Below are 26,790 nucleotides of genomic sequence, written 5' to 3'. Positions count from 1 at the left end.
ACCGGGCCTGTTTGTCAGGCCTCGAAGCCACTTTGCTCAGGGCCAATTTCATGCTAAACGCAAGTCGTCCCCAGGAGTGGATACACCCCAAAGGCAGGATGGAGCAAGACTGAGCAAAGCCTCATGTCAAGAAAGGAATTCATGCTGAGGCTTCCAGTTGGTCATGCTTTGCTTTGCTTTGAGCTGAGAGTGTGTGTCAGCCTTCCCATCGTGGCCCCATCTGAGCTGGGACTTGTTATTGATTTATTGATTTATTGATTGATTGATTGCATTAATAAGCCACCTTTTCTCTCTCTCGAAGGAGCTCAAGGTGGCTTAGCTGGTTCTGCCCCTTCTCATTTATTCCCCCACAGCAACCCTGCGAGGTGGGTTAGGCTGAGAGAAAGTGTGACTGGCTCAAAGTCACCCAGCGAGCTCCATGGCCAAGTGAGGATTTGAACCCTGGTCTCCCAGGTCCTAATCTGCCACTCTAACCACTACACGACACTGGCACAAGGACTCAGATCAAGATTCTGTGGAACGAAGAACAGTGCCTCCGATCATGTGCAGAGTTCCTTTCATGCACCACCTATCTCCAGCCTGCTCCTAGGAATCTGGGGAAACGACTTGCCGTCATATATCCCCAATGTTCTGCACAGACAAGAGCAATGGTTTGCCCTGAAAGATACCCCAGGCCTCTGTGAAGTAAGGTTGCCAACTGACCAGGAAGAACTACAAAAGCAGGCATGCTTGCTCTTAAAGGCACAAGAGCAACTTAATCAGGATAAACCACCCAGTAAAGTTTTTTTATTTTATTTGTCGCATGGAGACAGACACAATGACCTATTATTATAGTAATATCATCATCAGACCAAGCGTCCCTTTAAGGAACAGGAATTGATTAACACGTTGGCAACCTGAATGGCGCCTCTTTTTAAATAAACAAGAAAAGTGTGACACTGTGCTTTATTGGAAAAACAGCCACCCACACGTTGCACGTCGTTATATTATTAAATGCATAGCATGTTTATGCAGCCAGGAGTTATTGGCTCCACAAACCTGACGCCCCTGTCCTCTGCTAATATCCCTGGAAACAATAAAAGGAGACTGGCCAAGTAGTTTTTGAGAGAGGTTGCCACTGGTTTGTCCTGAAGGACACTGGTGCCTCAGTGGGAGAAACTGGTTTACAAACGCAACTCATGTCTAGGGCTGCCAGGTCAGGAGCATCCGAGATCCTGAATTGCAGGGCCCGGCCCAGCTCTTTTCCTCCCCCTGCACTCCCTTCCATCACTGAGCCTTGGAGATGGAGGTTAATTGGGAGAAGGGAGCTGAGGAGAGCAGACCCTCCCAGAGAGTCTGTGCTACAGTTGGCAGCCAGGTCCTGCCAGGTGGAATCTTGCATGCTGCCTGCACAATCCCAGGCTCAGACAGACTTGCACCTTGATCCCTTCTCTTCCCATCTCTGCATGTTTCTGTCATTATTCTAGACTTGGAAAGAGGGCAGAGGCTGGTGGCTTACTCAATCTGGACCTTCTAGATCAAACCTGTTTTGTGTGGACAGGGGAGCCCCTTTGTTCCATAAACTCATCTCCAATGCCTACCACCCTACCCTATCAAAAGCATTATTTGCACAACCCACCAAGGAAGATAATAACACAATAAAATTCAAAATAGTAGCAGTTAGTTGTGCTTTTACTCAAAACCCAATTCAAACTATTGAGTTTAATCAAGTCAGTTTAATTAAGTCAGTCAATTAACCCCACAGTCTCCCAATGGTTCCTCCAACGGCTTGCATTGTCCTCGCTCGCCAGTCAGCAAACGCTGCCCCACAGAAACTAGCCTCTGGGTTGGCGAAACTTACAGCTAGGGTGGCAGCAGCTTATGCACCACTAAGAGGAAATGCCCCTGCTGCAAAAAGAGGTCAAGAGAAGCCGCCATGTGGCATAACATTCAAATGGTTTAATTTGTATGCATAGCGATGCAGATATAGATAATGACTATATAAATATAAATACAGAGATAATTAAAAGAAATCCAATACTTCTCCCCATAGTACCAGCGTGGTGTAGTGGATAGGGTGTTAGACTATGATCTGGCAGACCAGGGTTCAAATTCCTATTTGGCCATGAAGCTTACTGGGTGACCTTGGGCCAGTCACACACTCTCAGCCTAACCAACCTCACAGGGTTGTTGTGAGGATTACATGTAAACTACCTTGAAATCCTTGAAGGACAGATGGGTTATAAATGTAATAATAACTAAACAGTGGGAAAGGCTGCACTCAGTGATCTGTATGCTTGCCTACTCAGGCTGCTGTTCTCCAGGTGCTGCTAAAAAGCACCACAACTCCCTGCTCTCCTTTCTTAAGGTTCTTCAAGCCAGACTTGGCCTGGACAGACCTTCAAATGGAGGATTCATTGAAATGGAGGGCAAGTTGGACACATGGCCATTTTCCTTACGTCTTGTTGCTAAACCACGTGTGCATGTGGGGGTGGGTGTTTGTTCTATGATAGTCTCAAAGGAAATGCACTCTGCCCATGCTCAGGAGTACTCTTTGTTTTGCCACCTGCCTATTCCACACAAACTTTTATTTCCAAAATGAGAGGCACTTGCAAGCTATCGGAAACGGAGATTAATAACCGAGCAGTGCTCGGAACTCACCGCCACTTGATTACTGGAACAGGAGAACATCTTCTTCATGGCTGCAGCAGCTGCTCCTGCTTTCTGCGGCCTCCAAACACGAGTGAGATGAACCACATTCAAGCCATCTCCGAGAAGAGGCCCGTGGTCAGCAGGAGAGGGGTCCGTCTGCTCAGCCCAGGCGCCCGGCCTGGTCTGGATGAGAAAAGGAGGAACCGGCAGAGACATCCATGGAGCTGGAGCCCCAGAGAAGCTCCTGGCTGGCTGTTGGAGCCCAAAGAGGTGTCTTGCGGCCGGCGACCAGGGAGCGTTTGCAAGCAAAGCCCTGTCGGCCCGCAGGCCTCACCGCATGAAACCTTGATGCTCCCCCTCAGCACACCTGTTTCACAGTCCCAGGTCTGGACTTGCCTGAGAGAGAGACGCTCTTTGCTAATCTCGCTTGTCTCCTGACTTTAAAAGGACAGAGGTTCCCGCCCCGCCCTCTCCCTCGAAATTACGGGTGATCTTTTTTTTCTTTCTCACGTTCCGTCACCGAAGAGGCAAAAGCCGGAGCCCTTCAGTGATAGCTTGTTTACCTGTGGGCAACTCGCAAATGATAGAAGCCACCCTTCCTCCAAGGAGCTCAGCTGCGTCAATGAGTTTCCCACCCAGCTCTGCTTCTGTACGCACAACAACCCTGCAAGGGAGGCTGAGAGAATGGTGCGTGGCCTAAGGTCGCCTAGCGAGCCTTGCGGCTACGCTGAAGGGTTTGAATTTGGGCCTCCTCTGCCCTAGTCCAAAATCCTGCTCAGTTTCACTGTGTGTTGATGTACTCTACCTGTATTTACAGACCTTCCCCCCCCCCCCACTTCCACACTTCCTATCGCTGTCACAATTTTTCACTCAGTTTCTTAAAAGGCAGGTGCCAGGCCTGTCAGGGAACCAGGCCTTTAGATGAACACTCAGCCTGCTAATCCCAAACATGTTCCATCTGCCCATGATCAGAGACACTAGTTCCTTTGACTGGTACAATTCCTTCACATTATTATTATTATTATTATTATTATTATTATTATTATTATTATTATTATTATTATTATTATTATGTGTACACCACCCTTCATCCATAGATCTCAGGGCAGTTCACAGCAAAAAAATTACAAGTTAAAAACACAAAATACAGTGGTACCCCGGGTTACGTACTTAATTCGTTCCGGGTTACAGTACGTAACCAGAAAAGGACGTAACCCGAACAATTCGTTCTGCGCATGCGCAGACCGAAAATCCAGAAAAAACCGGACAAAACCGCGAAAAACGCTCTGCACGTGCGCAAATTACACATGCGCCGGGTTGCACTTCCAGGTTAGCGGAGTTCGTAACCCGAAAAGTACTCAACCCGAAGTGTACGTAACCTGAGGTACCACTGTACATAATAAAACAACAACAAAGCAAACCAATAACACCCCCTCCCACAGAGACAAATCCTAGCAGGAATAACAACTTCTGAAACCAAATCCTGGAAGGTAGAATTGCCAAGTTTCTTTTCCTGAGTTGAGCACCTGAATGGCCAGACCTGTTGGATTTCTGCCTGCTACATTTCTATTACAGGATAGCTTACTGTAATAGAAATATAGCTGGCAGAAATCCAACAGGTCTGGCGATTGATTTATGTGTTTGTTACATTAGTTAGTGGCTTCTCTCTCAGAGTGACCCAAAATGACTTACAGCAAAACCAGTTAAGAACATCCAATAAAAATATAAAAGCACAGCTAAGTGGATAAATGGATCAGGACTTCCTGATCCCACCCTACTAAAAAAGGCCATGAAATTAAGGGCTAAAAAAAAGGTCTCTGCCTGGTTCCTAAAAATAGGAGAGAGCATTCCACAAGGGGGGCCCACCACTGATAAGACCCTGTCCTCATGTTGCCACCCTATGGCTCTCTCAAGGAGGAGGCACATGGAGATAATTATCATAGGATCCAGGTTGGTTCGCATGCGGAGAGGTGGTCCTTGAGATCTTGAGCCACATAAGGCTTTATACAGCCCTGCTCCAGTCAACCATCTGGCAACTGAATGCTGCAGCAGCTGGATTTTCTGAACCACCTTCAAAGGCAGCCACATATACAAAGCATCACAGTAGTCCGGCTTAAAGGTTGTCGCCCCCAAACTACATGCCTGCTCCTTCAGAGAGAGTGCAACACCACCAAGAGCAGGCCATACCCTATTTGTCCGGTCTAGGGAACGACCCACTAAAAGTGCCTCCGTCTTGGCTGAATGGTCTGGGCGTAGTAATCCAAAACATCTGGAAGACACCAAGTTGGCTAGCCTTGGAATAGCCAATAAGCATAAGGGAGACCAGTGATCACACACACACACACACATTGGACAAACCAGTAAGTAATGGGGTAAGTATTCAGGCCCATTGGCTCCATGAGGGCATGGGGGAACCCTGAGGTTTCCAGAAGTTTTTAACACAACACTAAAGGGACAACTCCTTACCCCAGAACAATCCAATAAAGACGGAGCACACTCAGTAGTCACAGGCAGGGAAAATGCAAGGGAGAGGGAAGAGCGGAGTGCTCTGATTGGCTGGCTGAGACCTAGCACTCCGGCTAGGAGGATATGCTGCAACATTCTGTTGCAGGTTGCAATTGTCTAAAGCAGGGGTTGTCAGCCTGGTCCCTACCGCCCACTAGTGGGCGTTTCAGGATTCTAGGTGGGCGGTAGGGGGTTCTACGGCACAAGCTGACTCCTCCTTCCATCGAGCACTGGTGGGCGGTAAGGAAATTTTACCGTCAAGAAAGATGCATTAGTGGGCGGTAGGTATAAAAAGGTTGACTACCCCTGGTCTAAAGCTTTGGCAAATTCTGTGCCGAGATCTCAAAAGCCAGCCGGTATGCATCTAAATATATGTGTGTATTTTGCCCTGTGGGGTGAGGCAATGAGCAATGCAGGCAGGGCCATCTTTACCCGGGGGTGAAAGGGGTGCGGGACACCTGGGAGCCGAATTCTGGAAGATGCCAGGCACCTGCCGCTGAAGCCACCTAATCTCTTAACCTGTACCTGTTATGAAATAATAAATAATTTTGATCAAGCTACAAAAACAAAATACATATAAACTTACGTATTACCGAAATGTATACCTACTGTTTCCCTAAAGGACTTTCAACTTTGTGCACTCATTTACCAAAGACGCCTCGCGCTGCACCAGTGGCGGCGGCACTTGTCATTCACAAAGGCGGCACTAAATGAACAAATGAAAAAGTTTGTTACTTTTCCCTCCCTTCTTTTGTAAACAAGAGATAAGCTGTAAGCGTGGTGTCTGACATAAGCATAATAAAAGTTAATTTGGGGGTGCGGGGTGGATCTTTGCACCCCCGGCGGCACGTATGCTAAAGACTCCCTCCTGACTCTTCAGTTATCTCCTGCAGGCAGATCCCAGGTAGATTTACCAGGGCACTTTTTCTCCCCATTTAATGACAGCTAGCTTCATTCAGGCACCCCTCGGATGCTTGAATGTTATGAAAAACGCTTCTCCAATGTGTTTTTCAAGCATGGCTTGCTTGTCACCATAGGGCAGTGGTGTCCAAACTTTTTTCAAAGAGGGCCAGATTTGATGAAGTGGAGGGCCGTGACGACCGACAAAAGTTGTTGAGCTTTTTTAAAAATTGAAATAAACTGCCACAAGGGCTGTATTAAACCGACCGGCGGGCTGGATTAGGCCCCCGAAATGGACTTTGGACATGCCTGCCATATGGACTAGGAACTTGGTTTTCTTTACTTTTTTTAAGCTATGGGGGCTTTCCTGGAAGTCTAACCACATGCTGCAGTTTCAGTTGTGGCATATACTCAGCCCGCCCTCCGAGACAAGCACGAAAGCACCATCTCCTCCTGGCTGGAATGCTCTGGAGGCGTCTGCGGCGGATTATCTGTCTGGAGCATCACAGCCAGAGGCAATTCTTTCAGCAGAGCTAAATGTCGCAAATAAAATGGTGAATCAGTTCCCTGCTAGCACCCAACTTGGGTGGCTGGAGGAAGCGTTTGTAGGACTCCAGCCCTTCGCTTAACAAATGCTCCCAAATCCACCCATCTTGGCTTTTTGCTAAGATTGTAAGGGTTCCAAGATGGTGCACATTATTCTCCCCCTCCTCATTTAATCCCCACAACAAACCTGTGAGGTAGTTACAGGTAGGTAGCCGTGTCAGTCTGCCATAGTCAAAACACAATAAAATAAAAAATTCCTTCCAGTAGCCCCTTAGAGACCAACTAAGTTTGTTCTTGGTATGAGCTTTTGTGTGCATGTATCTGAAGAAGTGTGCATGCACACGAAAGCTCCTACCTGTGAGGTAGGTTAGGCTGAGAGGCAGTGACTGAGCTCAAGGGCACCCAGTGAGCTTCATGATGGCCGAGTGAGGATTTGAACCCTGGTCTTTCCTAGGTCCTAGTCCAATACTTTAACCACTACACCACATTTGACGGTGTCCTCGGTGCAGTTCTCACCTCTTCCCTGTATGAGAGGCAACGAAAGCTTCGCCTGACACAATTCCTCCTACTCACAAGAAGCCTTGGTAGGCAGACCCAACGACAAGTCTCCTTGTTCCATTAGAATATGCTTTTAACCACCAAAAACAACACTGGGCTTAAATTTTGATTAACGCCCACTCCCAAAAGTGGTTAGTCCAAGTCATCTTGAGAATATCTCAGATGTGTGAGGGAAACTGAGGCAACAGGCTACTCAGTGGTAGCCCAGTGCAGAGACTCAGCTAGGCCCATTCTTCTCTCAAGTGATTTTGTTGCAAGCCCCCCCACCCCACCCAGCATCCAAGCAGGGGCGAGGGATAATACGCCTTTCTCCTTGGGAAGTGGTCTCTCTGCAAAGCCCCTTCGATAAGAGCAGCAGAGGTTTCCCAGAATGCACCACTTCTTGTCCAGGGTCCTGCCAACCTGGTGCCAGCCGCGTCAGGCCTGACTCGAAGTTCCCTCTGTGCCTGCTGCTGCTTTGCATCACAAAGAAAGCTTGGTGTGCCAGAGAAGATAAATATAACCGGGCAAAGAGTTCAAACAACCCCACGTGAAGAGAGGCCAGGACTTTCTACTCCCCGCCCTCCTCCTCCTCCAAGAGAAACCCTGCCCCACCCCAACAAAATGAGGGGCTGTCCTTCACCATCACACAAGGCGTGGTTAGAACATTCTCAGCTCTGCCAATTAATCCTTTTTTTTCTCATTTCCCCAAGGAAGGAAGGGACAGACAACAGCCTGGACTTGGGGAGAGACAGGCATCGATGCCAAGGAAGTCCCCTGATTCTCAAAGGGGAAGACTGAAGGACCCGGGACCTCAACCGCTTGCTCTCTTCATCTGCTGAGCCCAGGAGGCTCTGGAAGAATGGACTTTGGGTTCTTCAAGGCTACTTTGCAAGCTTCCCCACTGTGCAAACCAACCTTCGCAGCCTAGGAGGATTCGACTGCCGGCTCCTTTCTGCTCCGGCTATGCAAGCAAGCCATGGCAATCGGTCAGAGTTTTTGGCAGGTTTTGACGGATGACATTTTCTCCAGCTGTGAGAGAAGCAGCTTGTGCCACGCCTGACCGGCGCAAGGGTCCAAGCCACGGCGGCAAAGATGCAGGCAAGCAGACTCGGGGTGCCTGAGCGGAACAGCAGCCTCGCGGATCCCGGAATCGGGAACTGGTCGTTGATGGGAGGTTTCGACCTCCTGGGGGATGGCAGTGCCTTGACCGCATCGCCGGACATCTCGTTTGGCCTGCAAATGTTCATCGCTTTCATCTATTCGGTGGTCTGCTCAGTAGGACTCCTGGGGAACGGCCTCGTGATGTACTTGATCTGGGCCCACAAGGGCAGGCCCACACCGGTCATCAACATTTTCGTCTTTGGCCTAGCAGTGGCTGACTTCCAGCTCTCTTTGACACTTCCCTTCTGGGCCACGGAGATCGCCTTGGACTACAAGTGGCCCTTTGGGCAGGCCATGTGCAAGGCTGTCCCCTCTCTCACCACCCTCAGCGTCCACGCCAATGTTTTCTTGCTGACCGCCATGAGTGTCACGCGCTACTGGTCCGTGGCCTCGGCCCTCAAGGACGGGTCGAGGATGACCCCCCGCGTGGCCCAACGCATCACTGTGGCTCTCTGGGCCTTGGCTCTGTTGGCAACCGTGCCCGTACCAATCTACACGAAAGTGGTGGAATATGGCGGCATGAAACTGTGCTTCTACAAGTTCCCCACCACTCGTCTCTTGGGCGTCTACCACCTCCAGAAGGTGGTGTTCACCTTTGTGGTCCCACTGGTGGTCATCTTGACCTCTTACCTCCTCCTCCTGAAGCTCCTCAAGGTCCACCAAGTCCATGGCAGCAATCTGAACCGGCAGAACCAGGTTGCCACCACCGTCCAGTTGGTGGTCGGATGTTTCTTTGTCTGCTGGCTCCCCAAACAGGCGATCACTCTTTGGGGGTCTCTGGTCCAATTCGAAGTGGTGTCCAGGGGGGACGCCTTTTACTTCCTCCACAATTACATCTTCCCCGTGGCTACCTGCTTGGCTCACAGCAGCAGTTGCCTGAATCCTGTCCTTTACTGCTTGATGCGCCAGGAGTTCCGGGAAGCCACAAAGGAGATCTTCCAGAGGCTCTCTTCTGCGGCTTCTTCCTACCAGTACTTTTCCACCCACAAGGCTTGGGAGGACGGCGTGTTGGTGGCTCTGCCCTGTAGCCCGTCTCGGAACCCCAACAAGATCTCTCAGAGTGAAGAGAAGGAAGACTCTACCCTCTCCACCATCTTGGAGCCGAGAGCCAAGGAGGCAAACGCAGTCACTGAAGTGGAGTTGATCCCTGGGGTGGAAATGCTCATGTGACCCTCTGTAAGTCGGAGGAAACACGTGAATTACTGAAGGACCCCAGGGAAAAGATTCCTGGATGCCGAGGAAAACCGGTTCGTGATCACTTTCTGACCTGACAGAAAAGTTTTGTTATCATAGAACTAGAGGGGGCTTCTTTGAGCTGAGGGTCTCCAGAACTGACCCCTCCCCCCAGGATCTGTGGCCGATGCTCAGCCTTGGCATCTGCAAAGCTATAACAGAGCTCCCTTGACCATATGCAGAGGGCGTTTCTTGCTACTACACATCTGTGGTTAAAAGAAAGGACTTCTAGGATAGTTAGGCAGGATTGATCCCCTGCACCTGCCTTCTTAGCAATGGAGGTCAGAAAGATACCTTGAGATTCCCCCCAGGGTCATAATCTGTGGCCAGATTAGTTATGTCAAATTCCTCATTCTGTAGCATTTCATGCCAGAAATTGGCCAAAGAAATTGTTATGAGTTTGCAAGGGGAGGAAGTACCGGTAAGCTGAATGTAAGAGATCCTTCTAACTAACCCCTGTTAAAATATAAGCCAGGCTAGTTTCCTGTGGTGAGTTGATAGCCTGGGTGATGGGCCATTTAGAGAAACAAAGGGTGTCTGTGTGAGACAGCAGCTCGGAAATTGTTAGGCCAAAGCCTGAGATTAGTGTTGAGTTGCAGTGATGTGACCTAAAAGGAAAGCAGCAAGATGGAGTCAAATAAATGTTTGAGTGGAATGTTTGATTTCTGTATGAAGCCAAGGTTGCGGCTATGGAAGACCCTTTTTGGGTCTTGTGAACCCCTCCATCTAGGCTCAGGCTGTATATGTGTAAATAAACCATATATCCTAAAGACACCAGTCTCTTCTGTGCCTCATTTCCAAAGGAAACACAAAACCTGGAACCCCTGGAATCTCTCACCGCTCAGGAATTGGGGTGATGGGTAACAATATTATAATGCTTCCCACCACAGGCAGTAACACTGGATGTGGGGAATCTGTGATCAGAGGTCCTGACTTTTAAAATTATTGTCATTTCAAGCCAGATGGGGCCTGAGGAGTGGCAGCTGGGAGGGGGCTGTTTAACCCTTTCCACTGCACCATTTTCCTGATCTACCGGGTAAATGGCACCTGACACTCCTGTGGAGCTGTGGAGAGAAAAACACAGGCCCAGTTGAGGTACCCAAACATTTCCCTGAATAGCAGCTGGGGTGGGGGGCGGGGCGGTCATTGACACTGGGGAAACAGCCAGCTACAAAGTTTTCCCTCACAATGTATATTTCAATTCTTCCCATCAATAAAAAACCCATTTATTCCCTTTGTTGCTGAGAGGGTTTTGTGGTGAACAGTTGACACACCCCTTCCAAGTCGGGGGGGGGGGCGAGAACCTCTTTACTCCAATGTAGGCCCATTGAATGCTGCTAAACTTGTCTGGAGCGAACCAATTATACTCAAACGGAGTCCCTCCCCTCCCTCCTGACTCTTCAGTTATCTCCTGCAGGCAGATCCCAGGTAGATTTACCTGGAAACAAGCCCACAACAGGGCTTACACCCAAGAAAGCAGGTTCAGAGCCTTAAGTGTTTCTTCCGCATTCCCCTCAGCGGCTTTAATTTCCAAAGTGGCTTCTTCTTTTCTTTATCAGCGTTAATCATTAATTTGGTCCCATTGAAAGAGCCCTGACTTCACCCGTTTGGCGAAGGGCCACAGCTCAGCAGGAGAGCACCTGCTTTGCATGCAGAAGGTCCCAGGTTCAGTCCCTGCTGGCATTTCCAGGTACGACTGGGAGAGATCCTGTCTGAAATTCCAGAGAGCTGCTGCCGGTCAGTGTAGACAATGCTAAGCTAGATGGACACTGACTCGGTATAAGGCTGCTTCCCATGTTCACCTCTCACAACGACCCTGAAATTCCATTTGAAAGACAGCGGAGCTAAGGTCCGGAGTTGGGTATTTTCCAAATCCTCTCTCCCAGTGAGTCCCAGGCAAGCTGTGGTGAGATTTAGAAACAAGGGAAAGGTCTAAGTTTAAAATACAAATATAAGTTTCTATCTTCTGCTGAGTGAGAGGCCACTGGTCCAGCTATGGGCATAGCCAGGCTTTATGGTTTTTTTTTGGGGGGGGCAGGACCGAGTTATCTGTGACGCAATTGTTCAGGTAGTTTTATTTATTTATTTACTTGATGGGGGGCAGCTGGTCCCCCCCCCGCCTATGTCCATGGGTCCAGCTAACCCCATATTGTCTGCTGTAGCAAAAGCTCTCCAGACTCTCAGTCTAGAGGGTCTTTCTTAGCCCCTCCACAGACTTTTCCCAACCTGGAGCTCATAGGAGCTGCATTCCCAAACAGCTGGAGGGCACCAGGTTGGCAAAAGTCTGCCCCACCATGTAAGAAGAGCTGTGGGGTTCCTCTGCTTTATTTTTTATAAAGATTTTTCACTTGGTGGGGTATGAATTCGAATTTTGAACTTTTGTGGAGGTAGATAAATCAGTGCTGCAGGAAATGTGCTTTAACATTAAATATGATTGGGACAGAGTTGAGCATGCACATTTATTGGCAGAATCCACACGAAGTTGTTGGCATCAAAAAATACCCAGCCTGTTTCTCCATTCAGGGGCTTGGCACAGGATTCAAGGAATGCTGGGAGGGTATCAGAATCTCCAATGGAGATGAAAACAGGTTTCTCTTCCCCTCGACCTCCAGAATATTCTCTTATTAATTACACATTAATTACATAGGAGCAAAGCAGGGTTAGCACCTTCAGCACCAAGAACAATTCAAAAGCCTGTGTGTTGGGAAATTTCCACTTTCTTATTCCATGAAAGCGACTGAAATGAGATCTTAACACGGCGTCAGGTTTTCATCACATTCCATATTCAAGCTTGCATTTATTTCAATGAAGCCTTGCCATGAAAATTGAAACTCATCCCATTGCTTCCAATGGGCTTCCAGGTAAGGCCCCCACAGTTTTCAATGGGCGTTCTTCTCCCTGTATCTGCGTGGTGGTGCTCAATACATTTTGAAGGGGGGCAGCGTAAAAAAGGCACTTTTGGAGGGAGAAGGGGCAGGTGGTGAGGAGAGGAGCAAAGGGCCCCCAGAAGGAAGCCTTCCTATCCAGACAGTCTCACCATTTTCAAAAGGCAGCATGACATAGTGGTTGGAGCATTGGGACTCCAAGCTGGGAGAGACCAGGATTCAAATCCCCCACTTGGACATAAAGCACAGCATGAAGGCCAGTCACTGCTTTTTGGCCTAACCTACCTCACGGGGTTTTTGTGGGGGTTAAACGAGGAAGAGAGAGAGAGAGAGAGAATCACGCACGCCTCCTTGAGCTCTTTGGAGAAAAAGGTGGGCTGGAAATGCAATCAGTAAATAAACATTTGTTTATGAACTGCAGCTGTTATCAAAAGGTAAAGCGATCCCTGGGAGTGGGTCAGAGACGTTCCTTGGAGGGGTGGGTGGGAAGCCATAACTTTTCCTTCCACCAACAAGAAGGGCTGCTCCTGCCATCTCTGCTCTGCATGTGGAGCATAAGCCTCAAGGCTCCAACGGGAGTCCATTACCTGCCGTCTAGCCATGTCTGATGTGAATATGGAAGACCTGCATGGGGCCACCTTGAATTAACCCTGACTTCTCTCTTTCTCTCTCTCTGTCATTCACCCCAACATAAAATGCAAGTACCGTATTTTCTGGCGTATAAGATGACTGGGCGTATAAGACGACTCCCAACTTTTCCAGTTAAAATATAGAGTTTGAGATATACTCGACCGCAGATTCTCCACCCGGCGTATAAGACGACCCCCGACTTTTGAGAAGATTTTCCTGGATTAAAAAGTAGTTTTATATGCCACAATATACAGTACTTCATTCCCTCTGCAACAAGAAACTTTGCAGTGTGATGTAGTGGTTAAAATGCTGGACTAGCACCTGGGAGACCAGGGTTCAAATCCACCTCTCAGCCACGAAGCTCACTGGGTGATATTGAAGGCCAGTCACTGCCTCTTAGCCTAACCCACCTCACAGAGTTGTTGTTGTTTTGTTGTGGGGAAGGTGGGGGGATACGTATGTAGGCCGCCTTAAGCTCCCTGGAGGAAAGCTGCGGTATGAATGTAATAAATACATATATAAACAAACAAACAAACAGCCTTTCCTTTATTTGCATCCTGCCTTTCTCCTAGTAGTGCAGGACCCAGGGTGGCACACGGCATAAATTAAAAGTGATACTAATAAAACATGCTTTGTGTGTGTGTGATTTTAAATAAATAACCCTGTTAAAACTGGTGCTGAATATCATTTAACACAATGCAAGTGCTCTTTTGGGGCCCTTTTTGCGCCATTTTCACAGTTTAAATCAGTTTAATTATTACCCAAAGTATGTTCAACACTTACCCTCAGCAGAAGCTTCCACAACAGCTTGGTTCAATTCCTTTATGTCAGAAAAGCTGACTGGGAGACCTTGGGCAGACTGCTGCCTCTTAGTCTAGCCTGCCTCACAGGGTTGCTGTGTTGACAATGTGGAGTTGGGACAATGTGGTGGCCCCACGCTCTCTTTGGATAAAAAGTACAATCATGATCCGTGGTTTTTAATTTTCATGGGAGTTTTTAATATCTGACCGGCTGAGGTGAGATTTGAATCCAGAACTTCCTGGTTCGTGCCTCATGTTCTTTGAAAGGCAGCCAGAGACTGGGCAGCGTTGAGCTGTGGTGGCGTGGACATGCTGCCTAAGGGGACCTCAAAGAGAAAGGGAAGCAGATCCCTCGAATAAGCTGCCTGCAACCTGTGTTGTGTATGTCGTCGTGACAAAGATCCATCACAGGAGAGAAATCACGGTAATAAAGTTTGGAGCAAACACAATAAACGCAAATCCGGGCTTCCTGTTTAGAGAAATTAAATTGTTACAGGAGTCAAAAGGCGGGGCAGCAGAGATTTCTTGAGAAAACACCAGCCGCACATTTTCCATTTCCATATTCTGTGCTGTGTTTGTGCTCCAGGTGGGAGAGTGGGGTCAGCTCGTTTTTAAAAGTGCATATTAGGCCAGGGGTCCCCAAACTAAGGCCCGAGGGCCGGATGCAGCACCAGTCGCCTTCTAAATGCGGCCCGGGAATCAGCGTGTTTAGGCTATACATGAGTAGAATGTGTGCTTTTATTTAAAATTGATCTCTGGATTATTTTTGGGGCATAGGAATTCGTTAATATTTTTTTTTCAAAATATAGTCCGCCCCCCCCCACAAGATCTAAGGGACAGTGGACCGGCCCTCTGCTGAAAGTTTGCTGACCCCTGTATTAGGGACAAGGATAGTCCACCAGAGATCTCACACTTCAGCTGCCTCAGAGAGTAGGCTCCTGGGATGAATATCCTGGTTGTGACCCAGATTCTTTTTTTCCCTTTGATTTTTAGGTTGGGCTTTTTCATTATTCCAAACTTGCCCCCTCCCCTCTACTTTAGCCAGGCATAGGCAAACTCTGCCCTCCAGATGTTTTGGGACTACAACTCCCATCATCCCTAGCTAAGAGGACCAGTGGTCAGGGAGAATGGGAGTTGTAGTCCCAAAACATCTGGAGGGCAGAGTTTGCCTATGTCTGACTTTAGCTGTGGTTCCTGCATTGCTTGGGGTTGGACTAGACCAGGGATGTCCAACTCACAAGAGACTGTGATCTACTCCCACTATAAACGCACTGGGAGTGATCTACCCATTGGATTAACCAAGGTTCTTGAGCTTTTTGGGGGGGAGTAAGACTTTTTGGAAGGAGGAAGACCCAAAGTGGTTGAGCTTATTCTGGGGAAGTCTTCAGCAAAGTTGTTGTTGTTTTTTCTTTCTTTTTTTCTCTGGTGGGATCATTTAAGAATCACGCAATCGACCAGGAATGCCCTGCGATTGACTGGTAGGGCATCCCTGGACTAGACCTTTGGGATCCCTTCCAACTCTACAATTCTGATTCAATGGCACATCTTCCCCAACCCAGTCAGGGACAGGCAGGCTGGAGATCAACTTTTATTATTATCAAAACTGTAGTACGACTGTATCAACCCAAAGGTAACCAGCCCTGTCGAGATGAGGCAAATTGCTTCGCAACATCATGACCAGAAGCTTTCCCTCAAGATACAAATGGCCCACTCCCAGCTTCCAACTGGCCTGGCCTAATTAGCACCAAATTGCTACCAGCGATCAAGAGTAACTTGGTTATTCTAATTACCTGCCCGCTTCTTGCTTTCCTCCCTTACTTTTGTTTGATGTAGCATTTAATTTCCTCTTTCTCTCTGACAAACATGGAAAATGGTGCCCCTTATCTTTGCAATCACCCGGGGACTGATCTTCTATATTATCTCTCCGTTCTTCCCTTCTGAACAAACAAACACACCCCAACCAACCTCTTTCCAACTTCTGCTTATTTTTCTTCTTTAAAGCTACTGATTTAACAGGTCGATTCGAGATAGCAGGTTTGGGACGCAGTGTACCTGCCTGCCACTTTGAACGGGAAGTTCAATTTTTTTGAATTCGCACCCACCACCATCCACATTCTTGGGCAACTAGTCAAATATTAAGGACTTGCTTTGTATGCAACTGAATTGGGCTTATTCAGGCAGGTCTTTGGGCCTCATAAGATGATTAATGCAGTCGCTGTCAGGCTAACATTTGTTCTACAATTTCAACATACAAAGCCAGATTGAAAGCCAGCAAGGCCAGGAATCTAGCAAAACTACTGAAATATAACCGTCAGGAAGGATCAACTTGGAGACTTTATCCTTGTCCAGGCATTCAGACTGCTTCTGCCCAACAGGTGCCCTCCAGATGTTTCAAACTACAGTTCCCATCGGCCCCAGCCTGTTGCAGCCCAAAATGGCTGTGCTGGCAAGGACTGATGAGAGCTATAGTCCAAAATATCTGCAGGGCACCAGGATGAAAGCAGAAACATTCCTAGCCTGAAACACCCGCAATCCCCAACCAAGGATCATTTTGAACCCTGCTCCCCCCGCTATGTACTGTTGAAAGCACTTCAGGGCTTCCTGTATTCACCTTGGCTGCAACCATGCCTTTGGCTGACTGGAAAGCCAATATAGTGCTTTATATATTGGGTGGGTGGAAGCAGACCTATTAAGGCAAGCTGCATCAGGGTCTCTTTCTGCAGGTGCTTCCAGAAGGATGTGGATCAGCACCTGGCATCTCTGGGTGGCTACTAGCCAAAGTGGCTCTGCTCTGTCTCTACAGTTAGAGGCAGCAATGCTTCTGAATCTCAGTTGCTGGAAAAGGCAGATTTGCTCTTGTGCTCAGGTCCTGCTTGCTGGTTTCCCATTGGGACACCTGGTTGGCCACTGTGAGAACAGGATGTTGCACTAGATGGGCCATTGGCCTCATCCAGCAGGGCTCTTCTTACTGTTACGGAAAACACTTCATTCTTATGTGTCTTGATCTTGGATGAAATTGCCATCTTTTCAACTTAATCCCCCCCCGCCCCCAACTCAGCCCCCAGCAAAGTCGACACATTCTTGGTTTTGACTTCTTTAATTAGCCTTTTTTTTCCTCCTTTCGGTTTACAAGTTAAATCAACAGGAAACAATAAACCATTTTTTCTCGTCATATAATATATATATATATATTTATAAAAATCAGTCTCGAGAATTAATTTAAAAACAAAAAGTCCTTTGTAGCGATCACTCCCTCTTCTTTAATGTTTTCTATTAAGAGGTGTTATTGGTCAGCACAGCAGGATTTAATTTTTTTAAATTACCTTTACAAAAAAACAAAAAAACCCAATGTATCTTTTTCTAAGATGTTTTGGGCTTTAAGATTGGGAGTGGGGGGGGGGGAGAGAACATCCACTGAGTTTTACTTCTAGAGATGGGGGAGGATGTTTTTGCCATCAGAAACACAGCATTTGAGGAGGGAGCAGCATTTTACTTTATCAAAGCTTGTGTTATCCAAAATGGGTTTTCCACACTGGATAAGCACATACATACCTCTCCCTGAAATAGTTCAGGTGTGCATGCAATTTTCTTTTTATAAGATGGGGAAGAAAAGGCAGCTCATTCACAAACTCCGTAACCACTCCTTTCAAATCATATTCACTTTGGGCAGAAAATTTTCTGCTGTGTAATCTGCTCTAGGGCTAACTCTCCATGGGTCATCAAATTTTGTTGGAATCCTCGAAATAGGAGATCCCTGGTTGTTTCAGTGGAGTGTGTTATGGTGTAAAGTCCAGGGCTGTAGCCTAATCAAGCTAGCTCCAGGACCCTCCTTTTTAAAATAAAAAATAAATAAAATCCCTGGATTAAATCTCCCCCCCACCCCCGGACAGATATCTTTAAAGAAAATCTCTAGCTTTGGTACAGAAAGGAAGTCACTAGACCGAGTTAAAAATAAAATTTCCACTGCCTCTCCCCCAATATACAGCAGGGCCCAGCAGGGCCCAGTCTTCATTACCTGAAAACTATAGGTAACACCATAACTTGGGAAAAATTCTCCCTCTAATAACACGGCCAAGCCTGGTTCGGCAGCCAGGGGGAATCGTGTCTGCTCCCCAAATGTCCTCCTCATCATTTGAGTAGCTTTAGGGCAAAATTTAGAATCTGAGAGGCAGTCGTTCCATTCACTGTCCTCTAGGAGGCAGTGTGTTGACATATTTTACAAAGCAGCGGAGGCTCTGCTTGGAATGTTAAGGGCCACGATATTGTAATGCAGAATTTGTGGGTGCAATACCCTCTGGGTGTTTTGGGCTACAATTCCCAGCCTGTGCACCATGGAGTTGATGGGAATTGTAGTCCAAAATATCTGGAGGGTATCAAGTTGTCAGATGTTTGCAATGTCTCAGTCTCCTGAAAACTGCAATTGCGTTAACCAGCCTTCCTGAGGCCTGTCTTGGAGCGATGAATTGTTGAGCTTTAGCAGCTTGAATCATTATAAAGATAAATCAGGGGCTTCTGGATGTATTCCCCAAAGGAAGTTCCCCTGTTTTAGCATTTGGGTTAACATTCTCTGGAACTGAAGGTCCTTTGCAGGGCACAACCATTTGCTACTGATGCACTTTGTTTCCTGCCACAACTATGAACCCTGAAACCTGGGTGGTGGGGTGGGGGTGGACCTGCAACTGGTGTGTGTGCAACCGGTTTGCCAATTTGTAATGTAGAGTGTTCCTTTAAAGAGGCATTCGAAAGTTTGTTCTTTGCGCTGTGTGTCACAGGGAGAGAGGAATGTCTTGGTAGCAGATTTCTGTGTGAGAGACAGAGAGAGAATGGGAAGGGGGGTGGGGAGCAGTGTAAAAGTGTCTTATCCAGATAAAAAGGGAATACAGGATTCAAAGTGTGTGTGTGGGGGGGGGGGAAATCCCTGATGGGCAGTTAAATCCACAAGTCCAAGGACACCAGGCACACAAACCTGGTGCTGGGACACATGCAGTGTAAGAATTCTGTGGACTCATATGGACTGTCTTGGGTTGACAGGCCTTCCTCCTTCCCCTTCTCAAGATGCAGAGGTTGGCCAGGAAAGCAGAAAACATTGCTTCTTGCCCTGCGCACAGAGACTCATGGAGAAGCAATGAAACAAAAAAGAGAGAATAATTTAAAACTTATTCTTTGTAAGGAGAGGGGGCAGGCTCCACCCATTCCCAAAATAAATAAAGTTCAACTGCACGGAGGTGGGGTTCGGAATCAGCCACATCCCAGTTATTCATGGCACCCGGAATCTCCTGGCCACACCCCCCTCAATCTGAATGGAAGAAGACACCCTGTGGGGCAATAAGAAGGTGGTCCTCCCATGCCCCATCGCCCATCAATGAGGAATGATCAAGGCCACAGATCAAGCGGCAGTCCCCAGGGGGGAGCTGTGACCCAGTTCCTGGTGCCTCCCCCCACTCTCAGGGCGTGGTTCCCCGCTACCCCCTCCCCTCTTACCCGCCCACAGTCCACTCCAAAGTTAGCTTGGTGTGGTCTTTCCAAGTCCCTGAAGTTCCAGGCATGGCTTTGATTGGAGGAAACCTGGAGTTTGGTTGGGGGCAGCGGTACCCCAACATAACCCCACCCTGCCACACCATCTAGCTCTCCGAGGAGCCGCTGTCTCCAACATTCAGTTCCTGGGTGTTCTCAGCCTCCTCCGGGATGTCCTGCATCCTCTGGAAATCTGGAAACCAGGCAAAAAAGACCTTGTTATCTCAAAAGGCAGCGGCGGATAACGGCCGTTAATGCAGATCAAAAACGGAAAAGAAAAAGCAGATTGGCTGTAGAATGCAGGTCTTTTCTGCAGAGACAACTTGGCTCTTACACCTGGACGTTCGCATCAGATTTTTACCTGCGTGCAAATTTGGCCAAATGTTTAGAATCTGAAACTAGGATCTCAAAATGTAATATTTATACATGTCCAAACGCAATAATGCACAGTCTACATTTCTAGGGCCAAAAGCATCGATACCTTGAGAGGGAGGGGAAATCTCTCAGTATGGTATCAGCTGCAAATCTGATGAGCATTCCTTCATCCATGTCATTTATAGAGATGTGGGACAACACCAGCGCCCAAGGCAGAACCTTGTATCTTAATTATTGTATTTTATTTGTTGCTCTGTGCAGGGCCACCCAGAGAACATATACTGATGGACAGCTGTACAGATATGGAAAATAATCAGGTAAGCAAATAAGGAAGTGCTCAAAGGGTAAGGGAAAAAAAGCTACAGGACCATGATGAAAAGGTACCTGGAAAAGATTTTACCAGCTTATGCAACAGGATACTTGGCTGGCCATGCCAATGAAGACCTACCCTTGACTGGGAGGGAGTTCCACAGGGTTGGACCAACTGTGCTGAATGTGTGGCTTCTAGCATCTGAGCCATGGGGGGCCACCTACAAAGAGCTTGGTGATCGGGCAGGGATCTGAGGGATCAGGAGGTCCTTATAATATCCTGGACCCAAGCTGTAAAGTAATGCAAGGCCCTTTAACCTGGCCTGGCGTCATATGGGCAGTTACATTTGGGTTCGGTTTTGATCTCTCAGGACAGCCTAAACATAGGGAAAGCTTGGCTATCCTCCCTTGCAGGGGCAGCTGGATGACATCACAGCTTGCAGCATCTCTAGAGAAAGACCTTTCATCCCTCACCTCGTGGGCTCGAAGGGGGAGACTGTGGGTGGCCAACCTCTCCTCCTTCTTTGGAGAGCACCTCCAGGTCCTGGTCACCCTCCTGGAGTCTACCAGGCGCACCATGGTAAGCCATGTCATCCCGCTGACAACCGGCGAAGGTCCGGTGGAGGGAGTGGCTGCCAGGAGAGAGCAGGTCGCTTCCTCGGCTCTGTTGTCGGAAAGAGAAGAAGGGGAGGAGCCTGGATCAAAGACTCAAAAGGATGTGTTCCGATGAGCTGTTGCATTATGAACATACCCTTTAATACCATGGTTTTATTAATGTGGGTTGTAGCCAACTACAAATAATGGGCACGCTGGACCTAAGTCCATTCAATTCAGTGGACCTACTCTGAGCCGAAGCAGTAAACAACTCTGGGTCTTTGTTACTGATAAACTGCCTTGGAAGGATTTTGCAGAATTGTAGAGTTGGGAAGGACCCAGAGGGGTCTCAGCTAAAAGGTGTGCTATAAATAATTATGCATAAATAGATTTAAGCTTCAAAGAGGCTTAAGTTTTCTTAAAATGGGTTCCCCCCCCCACCATGCAGAGCTCAGGGAAGGAACAAAGTTTTCCCACCCCCAACCTAGGCATCTCAATGGGAGAACCTAGTATCTTTTTATTTTAAAAAGGACAAATGGGGGGTGGGGGTGGGGGTGGCAGCGGCACAAAAACATTGAGAGGGCAGGATACAGCCCACAGGGCAGCTCCCCGTCCTACTGTAAGTAAATGATCTAATGCTCCCCTCCCCTGTTTATTTTGCCACCATTTGCTCTATTTTCCTACATTGATTTTTAGACTTGGAAACCCTCCATTGGACCCTACTGAGATTTTATTGGGATGCCTGAAGGGAAACAGTTTAGGGATGGAAAAAGAAGTATTTTATTATTTTCGGATGGCAGTAAACATAATTCAGCCCCAGCCAGCATGACCATTTTGGACTCCCACCACCCTCAGCTAGTCCAAACTGATGGGAGGCATCTGGAGAGCGCTGGGTTGGCGAATACCGGGCTGGCCGGAAAGCTTTTGAGCCCAAGAGGAAGAAGCACTTACCGGAGGTGGGGTGAAGCTTTGGTACAGAGCGTCGCCTGCAGGCAAGCTGCGCCTCCGAGGCTCCGCCCCCTTGCGCCCCCAGGCCGCGTCCAGGGGCTGCCGCAGAGCCACCATCTGCCTGCGTGCTTCTTCCGCCTCCTGCTCCTGCCGGGCCCTCTCCTGCTCGCTCTCCCGCAGACGGACCTCCAGGGCAGCCGCCTCCTGCACTTTCTCCTGGCAGAGCTGCCGGCAGCGGGTCAGCTCCTCCTGTAGCAGCGTGTGCTGCTTCTGTAGCAGCGAGAGGTCAGTGGCCTGCCGGTCAGCGGAGGAGGAGCCTTCCTTGCGTGAGTTGGTCCGGCTCAGCCTCTCCCGCCGCTCGCCGGCCTCCTGCAGCTGGAGCTCCAGGAGGGAGTCCTGATGCGCCACAACGCCCTGGAGAGGAGCAAAGGGGGAGGTGCCATTAAGCAGGAGGCAGGATTGCCCAATCGGCCTTGTTATTGGCTCTCGATATCCAGAAGGGCATTGCAAGGCTGTTGTGCTGCCACAGTCATGCATTCTTGGCCAGCTACAACAGAGGTGAGGATGACAAGCCAAGCATAATCCTGTCCAGTAGCCCTGCCATTATTGAAGAAACTGGCCTCTGGGGACTTGAAACCAAGCTGGTGCCCACCAGTTGTTTTAGACTGCAGTGCCCATCAGCCCTTGGCAGCACTGCGATTTTGGACCACAATTCCCACCAGTCCCTGGCAACATGATCCTGCTAGCTGGGACTGATGGGAATTGTAGTCTGAAACATCTGGAAGGCATGAGGTTGGTTGGGGAAAGCTGCTGAAAATGTCTGGGCCTCCTCAGGAAGAGAACTGCATAACTGCAGGTGCAGGGCAGTATACAAATTTAATATATGGTAACAACAATTGGGTTGTGAAAAGCAAGCGCGTTCTGCTCCTGTTTTGCCTTCCTGGAGCTGGTCACCTGGCTCAGCAACAGGCCGTTTTCTACCCTTCATATACTGCATGATTGCATCTTACATGGTGGTTCACTTTCCAAGCATCCCTCGTATAAATAAAAATTGTGCATACCCAAAACTAAACTTTGGAACTGCCCCGCAGTCAGACAGTTGGGGGAGGGGAGTGAGAGACTCCCCAGCACTCCCAGAGTCTCCATGCAGAGCAGGCCCTGCCCCCCAAGCAAGGTGGAGAGTTTAAAAGCTCTTTTCGCGCTTGGGTCACCTGAAGCGGACACAGAGCAAAAAGAGCTTTCAAGCTCTGTGCCTTGCTTGCATTAAACTTGTGCAATTTCAACCAGCCAAGTTAAATGCATGTAAGATACAACTGTGCTGTACCCAAAAATGTAAGCTCTTAGCAGACACAGCTCTGAAACAAACAGCATCCTCTTCGAATGGGAGCCCTGGAATGGAGGTTCAAATCACACTGACCTGCAGGTTGTGAAGAAGGGAGTACAGAGTCCTGAGCCACTGCAGCACTTCCTGTGGGGTGGAAGGACAAGGCAATCATTCCGACAAGGCCGCACCACCCCATAGCCCCCGGCCCTGGCCCACTGGCCCAGGTCTCCTCTGTTCCACTCACCTCCTGTGGTACTTTCTGTTGTAGCTGATTGCCGTTCCCATCCTACAGTAGGGATGCAACACAAACTGTGTCAGGTGCTAACTTGGAAAAACTGGCCAGGAAATCACATATCCACCTAGCTCTGTATTGTCTACACTGACTGGAAGCTGCTCCCCAAGGATTACAGGCATGGGACATTTCCAGCCCTACCTGGAAGCACCAGCAATTGAACCCAGAACCTTCTGCAGGCAAAGCAGGTATTCTATCAGTAAGCTACAGATAGAGGGGAAAACCTCCAGTGGCGATCTTAAAGCTCTTGAGATGTTTCAGGTGGTGAGGGACAAACTTCTTTTGGCTTGCCTGGGGGAATTTTTTTGTTTTTGTTTTTCAAGCTTTCTCTGAGAATACTGGTGGTGATGAGAGGATTCCCTCGAGGTAAGAAATGACTTTACAGCTTCTCCTTAATTGAAAATGAGATCATTTCCTGCTGGGGAGGCAGGAGGGTGTTGCTTTCTCCCAGTTCAGTTTGGTCCATCTTGACCCAGGAGAACCTTCTGCTCCATTCTAAGCCCAGAGCTCAGGCACAAACTCCCCACTAGCCACACCAAAAGACTCACCCGTTGATTTGAGTCAGACTCAAGCCTGATGAATTCAAGAGAGCCGTTGATGGTTCCGGTTTCGCCATCTGCAGGAGGAAAATAGATGAAACCAGGTGAGAGTGGGGATCCCTTTCCAGGCACCTTGATCCCCCCCCCCCCAAATCTTAGCTCCATAAACTCCATGCAAATTTAGCCAGCAAAGAAAATCAAGTTGAGGCAAATTCATTTACTATCCAAATTTACACCAAACAGAGGTCACTTCCGAATGACCTGTTTATTGAGACTTCACCCTGGAGCTTTAAGATTATATCCTGATTTTCACCATGAAGGTCTCAAAAGCAGCTCACAACAATAAAATATATAATAAGCAAAAAAATTAAACCTCAAAAATTTTAAACCTCAAGGATTTATAACTGCACAAGGTTGTCTTTTGGATTTTTCTGTTTTGATTCATGCTGGTTTTAAAGTTTGTTTCTTCATTGTTCTACCTCGCTTTGAATTATTTTTGTGAAAAAAGCAACCAATGAAATTGATCAATAATAATGAAAATAATTAATTGCAGAACCCTATTTTCCTGGTCTGTGACTGAATACTACCCATGAAACAGTGATAGTCCGGAAGGGGCGACAGGAGTCACTCAACACATGGGGTTATCAATTCATTCCCATGGACTAGCTCAGCAGGGGAGCTGCTCTGCCCCATAAGGCGAACTTGCTAGGGGAACTGGCAGGGAAGAGGGGCACGCAGTCATAGAAGAGTCTAGGGCTGGCTCCGTACTTGTGGAATTGTTGGGGTTTGGACTGGAGCAACCGTTGGGAGCCTGGCTATGGTTCTGGTCTCGGTCCCAGCTGGGTCCCACGAAGAGATCTTTGAGAAGTTCCACTGCGCAGGCATTTTGTCAGTAAAGAGAGGGGGGCATGAAGACAAAGGGAAAGAGACGCAGATTGATTAGTAAGCCATGTAATATTTGCCATATTATATTAATATGTACAATAAAGCCTGATTACCAACATTGCCCGCCCCCGCCCCGATCTCCAACCAACCCATCACACTTTATTGCAGCCTCAGTGTCCCCTGCACCTGCTGTTTTGGACTACAACTCTCACACTGCAAAGCATCCTCACCTACTGGCTGAGCAGTCTAGCCTGCCAGCCGTATCTTCCTACGGGACAATGCAAGCTCTTGGGAGCTCAAAGAAGCCCATTTTCTCTTTCCTCCCTCAAGCGACCTGTGGTTTATTGGACACCCTATTTGTATCTCCTGTGACCCCTCATCGGAGGCAGGAGACTTGGGCCAAGGCCCCTTGAGTGCCACAGCATGCTACCTTCTTTGATGGCCTCCTGGATCAGCTTCTCGCCCTGGGGGGTGTCTGATGACTCGGTGCGGAAGAGGGTGCGAGGGTTCACACAGCTCAGGGGCCCGTCTTCGCTGCAGCTCTGAAGGGCCAGGATGTCTGCGAAGAGCCTCACTTTATCCTCCAGGAGTTCTGAGATTTCCCGGTCGCACTGAAGTATCTTATCTGCACGAGGGAGGAAGAGACATGGCTGCCGGGGGGAGGTGGTGGGTAGCAAGAATAGCACCCTTTCCTGGAGTTCTTGTTTCGTTTGACCTACCTTTCATCTTCCGCAGAGAGGCCTCGTTCTCTGTCTCAACAAGTGGGAAATCGGCCCGGTCGGGGCAACTGTAGTGGGCAAAGTGACAACAAAAAAAGATCAGTTTAAGAATCCTGGCAGAGCAACAGATGTAACTCGCACCTTTATGCAGGAAGCTACATTCCAGCCACATAAAAGCCAGAGGAGGAGGGGGTAGAGGAAGGTGTGTGAGGGTGTGTGGCCTGGGGAGAGACCCAAGGGCTGGGAAGAGAGGCCTGGAGGGCTGCATTTGGCCTCTGGGCCTGAGACTGCCTACCCTGGTCTACCATGACTGAGGATCCAACCTGGGACTTTCTGCGTATCAAGTAGGTGCTCCACTGCTGAACTATAGCCCTTCCCCTAATGTTTAAAAAAAAAAAAAAAAAAAAAACTTGCATCTTCCATCAGCGTGCATTAGATTCAAACCACACTCTAGGAATTCTCTTTCACTGAAACCTGACGCAAAACAACCTAATCGGCCTCTCTCAGACTGATGTGCAGACTGTAATTTGAATTTTGCACTGCTCCAAATTTGGTGAGATGGTATTTGGCACGCACGCACGCACGCGCGCACACACACACACACACACAAACGGTACCAAAATGCATTTTAAAATGTGGTTTTTTTAAAAGATTTTTTTATTTTAAAAAATGTGTACATGCTCATTGATAAAATGTAGAGTAAAATCCATGGGGGGTGGGTGGGTTGTTTAAAAAAACATTGATTATTGTGGAAATAGGATGGAGTGGGCTTATAAACGTGAAGCTCAAGGAAATTGGAAATAGGTTGATCTATCCAGTAGTCAATAAAACCAGCTCACTTTGCCATTCATTGTTCTGTTAGCCCTACTACTGTTAACCTTCGGGCCAAATACTTGCATAATTTATGCATCCACAAATACAGAAGGGCATTTTCTCTTGCACCTTCCAATGTGACAGATACCTTCGGCTTTTGGGGGTGGGAGGTTTAGTGGCACCTGCTGCTCTAACGGGTTGCCCCCCCCTGTGGTCCAGAAGAAACTGAAACAGTGAGCCGTGCCCTACCATTTTGTGAGATTTATTGAGATCTCCGGATAGGGTTGGTGACTCCAGAAACACCTTTGTATCTTCTGAATATTAAGTTTTTCTTCTTTTGGGTAACATAGTTATAGAAACAGTATCTAAGTTCCTGTTGACAACGATGAAGGAACGAGGGGGGAAGGAGTTATTTAGGGGAAGGACCATCATTCAGAGGTAGAGCCGCTGCTCTGCACACGGAAGTCCCAGGTTGAATCTCTGGTACCTCCAGGGCAGCTGCAAAAAGATCCCAGTCAGTGTGGACAGTTCTGCGCTAGTTTTTTCTGATTTGGCAGAAGGGCAGCTTCCTACCTTCCTATCTTTATCCAAAGAAAATGTGGCCGTGTTTCACCACCTGCTAAGAGATTTCTCGACAATCTTCCCCC

At 48.2% G+C, this 26,790-nt stretch overlaps 3 protein-coding genes across 8 annotated transcripts in view; 1 reads left to right on the top strand and 2 right to left on the bottom strand.

The window, feature by feature from the left end:
* ANKRD35 (ankyrin repeat domain 35) overlaps positions 1-3,296 on the bottom strand; it is a 29,164-nt gene extending 25,868 nt beyond the window's left edge. The window contains exon 1 of one of the 2 annotated variants that reach the window (XM_033174972.1): positions 2,641-3,296. In XM_033174972.1, coding sequence (XP_033030863.1) covers positions 2,641-2,847 — 207 coding nt within the window. In that variant the 5' untranslated portion in view covers positions 2,848-3,296. The remainder of the gene's footprint in view (positions 1-2,640) is intronic. The other variant, XM_033174973.1, reaches the window with a different exon arrangement.
* Positions 3,297-8,214: 4,918 nt separating this feature from the next.
* On the top strand, positions 8,215-9,783 carry RXFP4 (relaxin family peptide/INSL5 receptor 4). The gene has a single exon (XM_033136195.1). The coding sequence runs from the start codon at positions 8,215-8,217 to the stop codon at positions 9,451-9,453; it is 1,239 nt and encodes a 412-aa protein (XP_032992086.1). The 3' UTR covers positions 9,454-9,783.
* Positions 9,784-19,102: 9,319 nt separating this feature from the next.
* Positions 19,103-26,790, bottom strand: part of ARHGEF2 (Rho/Rac guanine nucleotide exchange factor 2) — a 95,079-nt gene continuing 87,391 nt past the window's right edge. For all 5 annotated transcript variants that reach the window (XM_033136453.1, XM_033136454.1, XM_033136457.1 and 2 more), the window contains 9 exons: positions 25,331-25,398; positions 25,042-25,236; positions 24,495-24,599; positions 23,736-23,803; positions 23,140-23,181; positions 22,989-23,039; positions 21,575-21,985; positions 20,504-20,693; positions 19,103-19,538 (listed from right to left, as the gene is read on the bottom strand). In XM_033136453.1, coding sequence (XP_032992344.1) covers positions 19,453-19,538; positions 20,504-20,693; positions 21,575-21,985; positions 22,989-23,039; positions 23,140-23,181; positions 23,736-23,803; positions 24,495-24,599; positions 25,042-25,236; positions 25,331-25,398 — 1,216 coding nt within the window. In that variant the 3' untranslated portion in view covers positions 19,103-19,452. The remainder of the gene's footprint in view (positions 19,539-20,503; positions 20,694-21,574; positions 21,986-22,988; positions 23,040-23,139; positions 23,182-23,735; positions 23,804-24,494; positions 24,600-25,041; positions 25,237-25,330; positions 25,399-26,790) is intronic.

Source organism: Lacerta agilis, chromosome 17, assembly GCF_009819535.1.
Source record: "Lacerta agilis isolate rLacAgi1 chromosome 17, rLacAgi1.pri, whole genome shotgun sequence".
Taxonomy (NCBI): domain Eukaryota; kingdom Metazoa; phylum Chordata; class Lepidosauria; order Squamata; family Lacertidae; genus Lacerta; species Lacerta agilis.
Note: the sequence above shows the minus strand (reverse complement) of the source record. Positions and strands in the feature narration are given on the sequence as shown.